Source organism: Takifugu rubripes, chromosome 19 (assembly GCF_901000725.2).
Source record: "Takifugu rubripes chromosome 19, fTakRub1.2, whole genome shotgun sequence".
NCBI classification, from domain to species: Eukaryota; Metazoa; Chordata; class Actinopteri; order Tetraodontiformes; family Tetraodontidae; genus Takifugu; species Takifugu rubripes.
This window is the reverse complement of record NC_042303.1, coordinates 3,601,977-3,614,579: the sequence shown is the minus strand read 5'-3', so window position 1 is coordinate 3,614,579 and position 12,603 is coordinate 3,601,977. Positions and strand designations below refer to the sequence as shown.

General features: G+C 44.9%; 1 protein-coding gene across 7 annotated transcripts in view; it reads right to left on the bottom strand.

Moving 5' to 3' along the window:
- Positions 1 to 12,055, bottom strand: part of ptprt (protein tyrosine phosphatase receptor type T) — a 128,351-nt gene extending 116,296 nt beyond the window's left edge. For all 7 annotated transcript variants that reach the window (XM_029827079.1, XM_029827083.1, XM_029827080.1 and 4 more), the window contains exon 1: positions 11,681 to 12,055. In XM_029827079.1, coding sequence (XP_029682939.1) covers positions 11,681 to 11,768 — 88 coding nt within the window. In that variant the 5' untranslated portion in view covers positions 11,769 to 12,055. The remainder of the gene's footprint in view (positions 1 to 11,680) is intronic.
- Positions 12,056 to 12,603: the final 548 nt, after the last annotated feature.

Here is a 12,603-nt window from a genome sequence, read left to right as displayed (position 1 = left end):
ATAGAAATAAAATTACAACATAAACATTAAACATGCATAAGTCCGGTCAAGAGAGCTCAGCTCTTACAGAGAGGGATGAATTATACAGTTTGATGGCGGACGGCAGGAAGGACTTCCTTTAGCGTTCCTTAGAGCAGCGAGGCTGCAGGAGTCTGTTGCTGAAGCTGCTTCTCAGTTTGTCCAGTTTGACTGTGTTTCTCCTCTCCCTCTCCTCCCCTCTCCCTCTCCTTCTCCCTCTCCTCTCCTCTCCTCTCTCTTTACCCAGCCGGCCATCAGCAGGAGGGTCCCCCTACATGAGCCTGGTCCTGCTCAAGGTTTCTTCCTGTTATAGGGACGTTTTTCCTTGCCACTGTTGCTTGTCTGGGGTTAGGCCCTGGGATTCTGGAAAGCGCCTTGAAACAATTTTGATTGTATAAGACGCTATATAAATAAAGATTGATTTGATTTGATTTGATTTGATTGTCCATGATTGTCTGCAGTTTCAACACCATCCTGTCCCTCACCACCTTGTCTAAGTCTGCAAGTTTACAGCCAACAACAGACCCTGCCTTTTTAATGAGTTTGTTAAGTCTGTTGGCATCCTTAGCTTTAATGCCTGCTCCCCAGCACACTACAGCAAAGAAGATGGTGCTAGCCATGACAGACTGGTAGAACATGTGGAGCATCCTGCTGCAAACACTGAAGGACCTGAGTCTCCTGAGGAAATAGAGTCTGCTCATGGCCTTCTTGTAGACAGCATCGGTCTTTGTGGACCACTCTAGTTTATTGTCCAGCTGAACACCCAGGAAGCTGTAAGATGGGACTATTTCCACATCTTTCCCACTAATGCAGACTGGGGAGGGTGGGGACCTGCTTTTACTGAAATCCACCACCATCTCCTTCGTCTTGATCACGTTGAGCTGCAGAAGGTTCTCCCTCCTCCACCTAACAAAACTCTCTACAAGGTCCCTGTATTCATCCTCTTGTCCATTCTCCACACATCCGACTATGTGTCATCCGAGTACCTCCGGATGTGACATGTCTCAGAGTGGTACTGGAAGTCAGCTGTGTAGGTGGTGAACAGAAAGGGGGAGAGCACAGTTCCTTGGGGAGATCCTGTGTTGCTCATCAGGGGGTCAGACACACAGCTCCGCAGTCCACAAACTGTGGTCGACTTGTCAGGTAGTCCTCGATCCAAGAAACAAGGGGAGCATCCATCTGCATGTTCTCCAACTTAGCCCTCAGCAGTCTTGGCTGGATGGTGTTGAAGGCAGAAGAGAAGTCAAAGAACATGACCCGCACTGTGGTGTTTAGTCTGTCCAAGGAGGAGTAAGCCCTCTTTAGCAAGCATATCACTGTGTCATCAACCCCCACCTTGGGCTGATAGGCAAACTGCAGAGGGTCTTGAAAGGGGCTCACCGGAGGTCTGAGGTGTGTCAGCACCAGCCGCTCCATGACCTTCATAATGTGGGAGGTCAGTGCTATTGGCCTGTAATCACTCGGTGCCACAGGATGGGTCTTCTTCGGCACCGGGACAAGGCAGGATGTCTTCCAAAGCACTGGGATCCTCTGAAGAAGAAGGCTCTGGTTGAACAGGTGCTGCAGTATTCCACACAGCTGCCTGGAGCAGTTCTTCAGCACTTGTGGGCTGATGCCGTCCAGTCCGGCAGCCTTTCTCTGGTTGAGCCTCTCCAGCTCTCTCCTCACCTGGCTAAGCGTGAAGGATAGTCCTGTCGGGGGGATGGGTGACATGTTGGTATCTATGTAGGGTGTCAGCAGGGGGGACGGGGAAGAAGTTGGCAGAGGTGTTAGGGGCTCTTGGAGGTGTGAAGGGGACCCATTGTTATCCAGAGGAATATTGGGACAGCTGGGGGAGGGGGAGCTAGAATCAAAACCTGGTCCACGTTCCCATCGGCTGAGCGTATTCCTTTCTTCTGGAAGCCAGTGATTGTCCTCATCCCACTCCAAACATCCCTGGTCTGGTTCCTCTCCAGTCTCTCCTCCAGCTTCTTCCTATAGGCATCCTTGCTCTCCTTCAGACTGTGTTTCAGCTCCCTTTGTACTCTCCTGAGCTCAGCCGGGTCCCCAGCAGTGAAGGCCCTCTTCTTCTTGTTCAAAAGGGCCTTCAGGTCACTTGTCACCCATGGTTTGTTGTTTGGGTAACAGCATACCTTCGTGGTGGGGAGGCTCCAGGATATTTAGTCTGCAGGTCAGCCGTGACAGAGTAAATAACATCACAGACCGTGTTCGCTTTACCGGTCGGAGGAATATAAACAGTGATGGCGATGACATTTGTAAACTCTCGTGGCAAATAGTATGGACGGAGTCCGATAGCAATAAGTTCCACGTCGGGACTGCACACACGATCCTTGACGTGAATATGCTCCGGGTTGCACCACCTGTTGCTAATGAACACAGCAAGTCCCCCTCCTTTCTTCTTACCGGCCGCGGTGGTGTCTCGGTCCGCTCGCACAGTGGTGAAACCAGCGATCGTCACATTTGAGTCCGGTATCAGTCCATGGAGCCGTGTCTCCGTGAAACACATGATACTGGCCTCTCTGTACTCCCGCTGTGTCCATGTGAGCGCCTCCAGCTCGTCCATCTTATTTGCCAGGGACCTGACATTCCCCGTTATGACCGCGGGGACGCAGGGTTTAAAACGTCACCTCTTCATCCTCTGTTTAACTCCAGCCTTAGTCCCTCGTTTGTTTCCTCCTCAGCTCCTTCGGGATTTGGGGCTTCTCTCCGACCACGAAGGATGGTGGTCTTAGAGCCATCAACTGGTCTCGTGTATAGACAATACCGGTCCGCTTCTCGGCACAGCTGATGGGGGCCGCGAATAACCCAAGCACCGCAAAACAGAGAAAAAAGTATTCGAGCCTCCAGAACATGGTGTCTGAATACTCCAGTTGTAAATGGAAAGAAAGAAAGTAAATCCAAATAGAAAAGAATGTAAACAAGTATAGCAAACACTACGAAAATTTAAAAAAGAACAATTAAGTGTAGGGAGCTGCTACTACTGGCTGCTGCCTGGGACAGCGCCATTTTAATAATCTTATTTTAATAATAAAATAAGTTGTGCTTCACTGTCTACTGTTTCTCCACCTCATAGACAACTCATAACGCACAGAATTAAACTTTAAATCAATATTTTCCTGGGAACCCAACACACACACATGCACACACTGGACTATTAACACAGCACACAGTTACCCCACCAGTATAATCCCAGTAAATATTCAAGAGGAATGCAAAGGTTGGAGTGAACCTTCCCCCTGCTACAGGACTAGTACGTGATTTAAATTGGTTTGAATCTGCACAGCTGTTCTCGGCTAATCTCCAGGTGGTGGACACTGTGGAGTGATCAGCCCGCGCTCATACCCACACTGACAGTGGTTATTTATTCACTGCTCTTCATTTTTAAGCATGCATCCAAAAAAGTATTCTGGAGGCAGACTGACCTTTCCTCATTTGCAAGAGCGATGCTGAAATGAAGTGTGAGGCAACTTTTGAACTGTGATGATGCCTCCTTCTGCATCTCCATTTAAATGATTTCAGCAGCTCTGCATGTCCAGACTGAGGTTAAGACCAGAGAATATTGTAGTCAGAACACAACAACAATCAATTTGTAGGTTTTTGGGAAGCTTACACTGAACACGTTGCTTTTACATGATTCTGAGCAGAATCGGGAAAAAATGAGAGAGAAAAAACGTGTGCTCTGCGTCAATGTGCACATGTTTTATGGTTGAGAAAATTGTCCTTGTGACACCAGAGTTACACCGAGCTGTCGTCTCCACCGCTGCCCTCCTGCTAAGAGGCCACTTCACGGTTGCACCAGAAGGATCCGTGTGCCTCACTTTTCTGTTGTTTTCTTTTCTTTTCATTCTGTTGGGCACCCACCTACATTCCTTCATTTGGATGTCAGCTCTTGTTTTTGTGTTATTGTTGTTTGTACTACCTGAGGTCAGACTGTTGGAACCAGTTTAGGAACCAGGTATCACCCCAACTGAACAAGGACGGGGATGCCCAGAGGCTCCCTCCCCACCCCCCGTGTTGCTCCTTCTCTCTTTCTCTGTCTATCTCCCTCCCTCTCTCTTGCTTCCTCTGTCTCTCTCTCTCTCCCCCCCCCCCCCCCCCCCTCTCTCTATCTCTGGTACAGGTGTGTACTTCTTCCAAACATGTACCTCTCAGCCACTTGATGTCTGGTTGGATTCTGTGCAGAACATACCTGTAGCTATAAAAATTGTTAAAACAGTCATTTTAAGAGTGTTCGCGTGTGTTTCACTATGTGATTCCCACTGAAGCTGCAGAGAGTTTCTCTGTTTTTGTGAAGGGGCAGCAAAATGATTGACAACTAGACTGGACCTGGTCAGTCTAGTGGAACGGTGCATCAGCACAGCACGGTCCAACAGCCACAGGCGAACACACACACACAGATGCACACGCAAAAGCACACAGTCACACACAAAAGCACACAGTCACACACAGGAAATCACAGGCTGAAACACATGAGCAGAGAGGTTTCCAGACCACACAAACACTAGTGGGACCTCTTCTCACCTCAGCTTGTCACATTTCTAGGGGCCAACAAACACACACACACACACAGACACACAGAGAGACACAGACACACACGCACACACACACAACTAAAATGAACTCTTGACAATTACATCCAACCACTCCCCCACTCTGTCACAAAGTCAGCTACATTATTACTAATGCTTCTCTCTCTCTCTCTCTCTCTCTCTCTCTTACACTTACACACACACACACACACACACTAACATACATGGAGCTAAGAGTGTCTATTTCTCTCGCATCATCTAGAGATATATCCTGCAGGTACTGCAGCATCAAACACAGAACTGAGATGCAGACAGTGACCTTCTATAATCAGACATCAGGTTTTAAATCAGTGGGTAATTAAACAGCCTGTTACATCTCACAGCCTTGTTTAACGCTCTCAGTATTTTGTGAGTAATCTACTGGTGTTAAATCTTTACACACACATTGGTGGTAGCTCAGTCTGTTGGAGGCTGCGCTGAGAAGTGGAGGGTTCTCAGTTTGAGCCAAACAAAACATGGAAGGTGTTCTGGTAGTAGGGGAAGGTGTTAGAACACCGTCAGAGCACTGCCGAGGTACCCTTGAGCAAGGTACCAAACCTACAAATGCAAATTCTGAAAGGTTCTGTACCCCCCGTGATCCTGAAAGGGGTAAAGCGGTAAAAGTATATGGTACACACAGAGAAGAGGGGCTTCTCCATTTCATTCTTTTACACTTCGGTTTCTCTCATAAGATGCGTTAATATATATGCAAAAAAAATGGTTATAAAACTGGATGTTTCTCTCTCAGATTTTTTAAACTCTTTTTTAAACTCAGGACGCAGAGCAATGACGAGGCCCTTAAACTGAACGTACCTATGTTGAAAAATGGCCAAATGGAGACGGGGAGAGTCGGAGGCTGATCAATACCTTAGCTCTGGTTTATCACTCTCAAATTAAAGGAGCTCAACCTCTGTTCCACAGTCACAAACACAAATGAGCAGCAAGCTGAAGAATTATAAATCTGTCTTCCACAAGTGACAATAGACTGGATGAGATCTTCTTAATGAAGTTTGGCTAAAATGGAACGAGTCGTTTTAAAATGGTCTTTTCGGGCGAAAAACCAAATCCAATGGAACCTGCCTCAGCAGTTCCTTTTGATGTATTTCAGACTGCTGTCAATGTAATGCTGTAAATATTCACTCATGCGAGGTGTTTTGAGTGGTGCATCTGTCTGCACAGTTAACCACCAAGATCATTTAAATTCTTAATCTTAATTTATTACAGGTTCATTAAAGAACTATTTCAGGTAATATTATAAAGTGGCTCCTTCCTTGAACAAAGAGGAAGGAGCAGTTTTGCAGTTATGCCTGCAGGAACTCTCATGCACAGATGCACATGTTCAGAGTGAGAGGTGGGGTCTGCACTTTTGGGATGTGGGGCCTGATCAGAGAGGAGTCGGCTCATTTGATCAAACCTCCTGATTAACATAGACACTGCAATACAACCAAGGATGCATCTACATAACACAAAAAGACACACAGCTGGCCCACGGCTGTCTCTGTCCTCAGAGAGCCATGCATGACAGTGGCATCAACAAAGCCAACCAATTAACCAGCACTTACATCTCTTTAGTGAGGACAAAATGTGTTGCGTGTGTGTGTGTATGGGTGTGTGTTTATGTGTCTGTGTCTGAAGGTTAATGGAGCCTCAAGAGGGATATGATAAGAGCTGTCTCCTTGCACAAACGGTAAAATTAAAGGAATTCATTTTTTTAATTTATTTTTGCTGTTTCTCTTTTTCTTCCTTGAAATGGCAACTGTTACCATTTAAGGGTCCTATTACCGAACTCATTTTGAATGCTAAGTGAGTGGAGCTATCATCACATGCAGAAAGCAGGAGCTGATATTTATGCCAGAGATAAACTTCTATCAGTGCACGTAGATGGCGAATCGAAGACCTGATCAACTTGAATATATTATATCTATATTCTCATCGCAGCTGGTTGGGACGCAGCATCTTTGTGTCAAAGGACCAAGAGAAATCATAGAGCTGAGCTCTGCTCAGGCGTAAAGAACACAATATGCCACGGGGCCCTGATTGTGTCCAGACCATGGGAACTATGGCGACCATGCAGGTGGAGTGCAATGTAGTTAACATCTTTTACAGATTAGCAGAGACAGGAGGACCAGTTGCATCGGACGGGATGCCAAAAATATTCCTTCTCTAGGGTGTTTCACCCTTTTTTGGGTCCAACTTTGGCAGGAGTTTGTGCTGAGTCCCAAGGGACAGCAAGAGGGATGACGGCAAAGGTACGCAAGCACAGTACCAGCTGCCATTTCTACCACTCTTGTCTTGCTTCACCCACTCCCTGTGAGCTTGTGCACGTCATGTCGTCAAGCTCGATACACTGCAGAAAACACACCATGTTTTTCTTCCTAGACTACATGTGGATGTGGAGAGGCTGCTACTCTTGGGTCATGGGCCAAGTGACACAAGGCCTGCGGCTCTTTAGGTGCTGTTCTGGGCTCTTTGGTGTCCTCGTTGAAGCATTACTTATGTCCTCTCCTGAAAAGCTTCAGCATGTTCCAACCCTCTCCTGAATTTTGTTACATGCCTGCTCTTTCTTTCTTCTGGGATGGCAGCGAACTGCGGCTCAAGAATTTGACCATTTGAGTCCTTTGCTCCTTTAAAAATTGATGGCCGTGTTAACTAATACCAAAATCAGTTTGATGAGGTGTCGATGACCATCCCCAGTTGTCAACTTAAAAGCCATTTGCTGGTTCTTAAACTTGCTCCTCTGTGAGGATGAAACTGTAAAATCAGCTGCATATTTTCATGAAGAAATTAATATGTATGAGGGAAACAGACTTAGGATGCCTTATCTCGCCACCCCCCACCCCCCTCGCAGCCCCATAATATCCTACGTTTCAGCTTGCCCCCCCACCACCATCAACACAATCCTTTCACACCTTCTCCCAGTTACGCTTCTCATGTGTCACTTCTGGCCTTTATCCTCTTTGCCAAACATTCTCTTCTGTCTCTCACCTTTTCTGTTGCCTCCTCTTCATCGTCATCATCCTATCAACCCTGTTTTCCACTCAGTTGTCTTCCTTTTACCCTCAGATGGACCAAACAACAACACACATTTTCCACTACTTTTCTCACATATTCTTCTTGTTTCTTATCTTTTATCAGTGGGTGGCCTGACTCTTAATTGAAATGGTAATGACTGGCTGAGTATAAGCAGGCTGATATCAGTATCTTCTGCTTTGATTGGCACACTTTCATTTTGAAACAAGGTACTTCTCCCCCAGACCAACCAAAATGTCTCTCATCTTGCGAGTGAGCCTTCCCACAGAGGCACACGTAAATAGAATTTAGCCACTCTGAGAATAAAGTGAAGGATTCTCATATATCATCTAATATCTTCTATACCTCTTCTCTCAGCTAAACTTCATAACTCTCTTTATTACCTTCATCCCTCCACCCACAATGATTTGTCGCATTCCCTCTATTCTTCCTCTGCCTCCCCCCACCCCCAATTTTACCCGCTCCTCTTATGCTGCTGATGCGGCCGACTGACCGTCTTCTTGCCAAACATCTTCCATTAAATATTCATAATTACTTTGAAACCCGGCTAATCTACATTTAGACCTTACGTACTAATTGTCCCTTTTTAATTTGAGGACGGGAAACTTGAATGCACTTTCTGGAAAGAGGAGTGTTCTACTACTTATGCATGTATGTATGCATGTATGTATGTATGTATGTATGTATGTATGTATGTATGTATGTATGTATGTATGTATGTATGTATGTATGTATGTGTGTGTGTGTGTATGTGTGTGTGTACGTGTGTGGGGGGGTGGGGGGGTGCGTGCAGGCGTGCGTGCATGTGTGTGTATGTATTGTCTGTCATTCTATTGATGATGGTATAAGATTTCATTGTGCTGTATTAAGTTAATCTTCTAGAATGCAGGAGGATCCACTTTTTTAAGGTTGGGGATGCATTTATCAGTTTATATGTCATAACATTTGCACTTTACTGCATTTTTAATCTTATTTGTGGTTAATGTACAGTCACTAGATAAGGCTGCTGTTGCCATAAATAGATGTTTTGCATCTTGTCTTTCAATCCGATGTGCATTTAAAGCCTCAGTTTCTTCTCGGTTCGGCTAACAAAAATCCCCTCGGCGGACACTCCTGTCAGTCTCAAAACAGATTCTACCACTGCCGACCTGTTGTTTAACTCCTGTGGGTAAATAAAATTGTTGTGCTTTCAGGCAATAACTTTGAGAACTCACAGGTGCTTCCATAAAACTAGCCCTAACATCTGGATCAAAGCCTGGAGACAGGCTAATGACAGCTAACATGTGTCCCCAATTTCTGCCAAAATGACTCCTCTATGAGTTTAATATTTCATCTGTCATTCAGACCTTCAAGAAAAGAAGACACATTCATTTGCATGTGCATGAGTTCTGCATGGTCTTCGTTCATAAAGATCATGACACATTGATCTGAATGTCCTTGTCCCTTGACTCATATGAGGAGTGTGCATAAAACATCAGACACTGATGGAACACCCCAACACAGGCCAATAGAACAAACACACACCCAGAATGGACAGAACACACCAAACAGAATAGATCCTGATATATTCCTCCCTCTTCTCTCTCTTTCTCTCTCTCTCGCTTAATCTGGACTCATTTCTTTTTCCTGGCCTCTACCTATTTACACTGTGTAGGTGATTCTGCAAATAGATATATGTTGTTGAGCTGGTTCACTGACTGAAACGTTTGATATATTTAAAATACTCTTTTCCTTTTTCTGTGGGAAAAAAAACGTCTTCCTGATGCTTTTACAGCGAAATGTATATTAAAACAACCTTCATGGGTATGTTTTTAACCAAGCAGATTAGAGTTAATGTTATTGGAGTCATTCATTTTACAGTTTCCACGTAGCTCTGGTTTACTTTGTTGTGCTGGTGTCAGGAGGAGCTGATGGACAGACGCGGCGTGTCTTTATCGCCCTCTAACGGTCAGTGGGCAAATTTGCAGCCGCGCACATACGCGACTCTTGCTCTGACTTGCAGCAGACTGCTGTAAAGGATTAAAAAACAACAGAAAACCTCCAACTCTGGCATTTGAAAAGTATTTGAAAAGTAAATGAATTCTGTTTCACTCTGATTAAATATGGTCTTTTCCGATTAGTGGGGTCTGTTTGTAATACCCGACTTTTAAACTATTCTCTCGCATTCGTTTATCGGACCTCTGCGATCGCTCACAACTCTTTTTAAATCCTCTGCTCTGCTGCAGCATTATCACCGAGGGAAGGAGCAGAGCGACGGAGAGAAGACCCCGTGTTTGCAGCCAATATTCCCTTCAAAGTAGCTCTTTTTGCTGCCTTAACAGGTCATGAATACCAAGCAGAAGGTGTTGAAGGAGCTGCGGACGCAACCACGACGGGCTGCCGCTGCCGGCTGCTGAGAGCCCCGTTTGACCTGATCCTGTCTTTATTATTCCATGGGATGTCCGTGATGCGGTGTTCCAGGCGTATTCATGCCAACGGGGGAGTTACACTATGGGTTTTATCTAACGCTTCAAGGTTTTGGAGGGTTTTTTTTGGGGGGGGGGGGGGGGGGGGGGCGGTTGCTACAAATGTCCAAAACGTCCAAATTATCGCGCTTGTGTTAGAACTTCTATTTGGAACTTTTTGATTGATTGAAATGGAAATAGTACAAAATCGCGAGCTCTTGGTCGCGTATCAAGTGCGACATGTGCGGACTCATAACCACTTTACAGAGACAATCCCGCGGGCTGTCAGAAGATCCCGTAACGCCAGGTTCACACTGGACGCGAAAGCGCCTCAAAGCACGGCGCCACGAAAATCGCGCAGGAGCCGGAGTCCTCTCGTTCACACCAGACGCGAGTTTCTCCGCGCGGGTCGGCAGGAGATCCGCTCCTCAGCTGCTGTCCACTGTTTTTGTGGTCTGTAGATATTGAGCTGAAACACTGAAAGCTTAAATAAATGTTTTTCTAATCTTCATTTTTATTATTTATTTCATTTATCTTCCAGTTTCCCAGTGCAGTCTCTCATTGGTGTGTGGCTCTGTTTGCATACTGACAACTATTAAAAACGCACACCAAATATTTAATCGTGTTGTTGATCTAGGACCTAGATCAACAACGCGATTCTAAGTGTTTCCTTTTGAAAATTATTTGTTTATTATTAAAATTAATCATTTTTTATTTTGAAAATTTACAGGATTCCTTCTGTTCTTTTCTTTTTTTACTTCCTGCCAGGCGACTCGATCGCTTGCGGCTCGCGCACAATATAGTCCAAAGATATCGCAACACAGCGCGCGCCGATCGTAGCCAATCGTAGCTTCGCGTTTGGCATGAACGAGAAATCTGATAACAAGCTCCGAAACGAAAATCGCACCGCTTTGCAGCATAGGCGTTGCTGCCGCGTCCGGTGTGGAATTAATTCGTTATTCGGTTCTGGCCGGTGGTGTGATTTATTAGAGAATTTATGTGAGTTCAGGTGCGCATCTGAAAAGCAAACGGAGGAATATGACCAATTGCAGAAATATCTGGGGAGGAATATATAAAAAAGAGAAACAGATCCCTTTGCGACATTTACTATGTTGTGCGCATTAATCAACTACCGCGCAGAAGGTGACAAGACGCCCTGGTACGATCGTGTCTGGTTCACACCCAATTGTATCCTGAGTAGAAAAATCACGCAAGTCACTTGTTAACCCCCAGCATCACGAATTAAATTACAAGTAGATGTCCAAAAGTCCAAATTTCCAATGTGCAAAATATGAGCGCTACATCGAACGGCAACTTATTGCGATACTATCACCTTTAATCGGTAAAGGGATTTTATTCAAACGTGACAAAAAATGCCTCCTCGTAATTATAAAAAAAAGTTTTCATATTCCTACGCACGCACACAGCTGAGCAAGAGAATAAAATGTATCTAAAATTTAACGTGAACTAAACTGAGAGAAAAGGTTAGAGGAGGTCTAGAAATATTTAAAGTTTATCTCTAAACACATTTAGCCTATCTGATTTGATACAACATACTGGAGATATTAACACTTTAACTTGAAATACATGAGCAAAAGTAAGAAAGATCAAAGACTTTACCTGGGTACGACTGCCCGTCAATACGTCCCAAAAGTATAAAGTAGATGACAGCTGCAGGCAGAGCGACAGAATAGCTCCTTTTCTCCATGTTCGCTCCTCTTTGAATTCTTTGGTTGTCTTGATGGTTATTTCACATAGTCCCGACTGGTTCTGAACTGGTTTTAAACTTAGCTTTGCCACAGCAACAGGAACAGCAGTGATACAATCTTCGCATTGGCAAGAAACACAAGAACACTCAAGTTTTAAACAAATGAACACCAGCTCTCTCCTCCTCTCTTCTTTCATCTCCTCCCCTTTCCTCCAAGGTCCGAAAAGAGCGTGCCTGTACGCGCGCTCGCGTTCGTACAATGTGTATGTGAGAGGGAGGGGTGTACGTGGACGGTCTCTGAAGTGGATTGGAAGAGAATGTGATGCAGTGCGTCCTTTACTGAAGTAAATTAGCAGTGCCATTGGGCCCGCAACTTCCGGTGGGGAGGTTTCAAAATACAGATTTTTCTTGTAATAACGGAGAAAATCTGCCAAATAGAAAAAGAAATGGTTCTGCATCGGTGCTTCAATAACCCAACACAGTTTATAAAAAGGGCAGGGTTATATTCAGTATTTATTTTCGGAAAAAATCAGAACTCTGATCTTTCAACTTGAGATATTCGACAGAAAAATTGAATAATTTTATCTGCAAGTCTATTATGTTATATAACGCATCATCATTCCTTTGGTTATTTTAACAAACCCAATTAAATGGACAAGTTTAGAGCTACAGCATGTTTATTTTCTTCCGCCATGTGTCCAATAACCCTTCGTGTGTGATGGAGCTTGACGCCTGTGCAACTTTGGGGTTTCTCCCGGGTCCTAAATCAGGATATCTCCGCAATGATTCACTCTTCTCTTTTACTTTTTCCACTCTACCTCTCTGATGTTGTTCT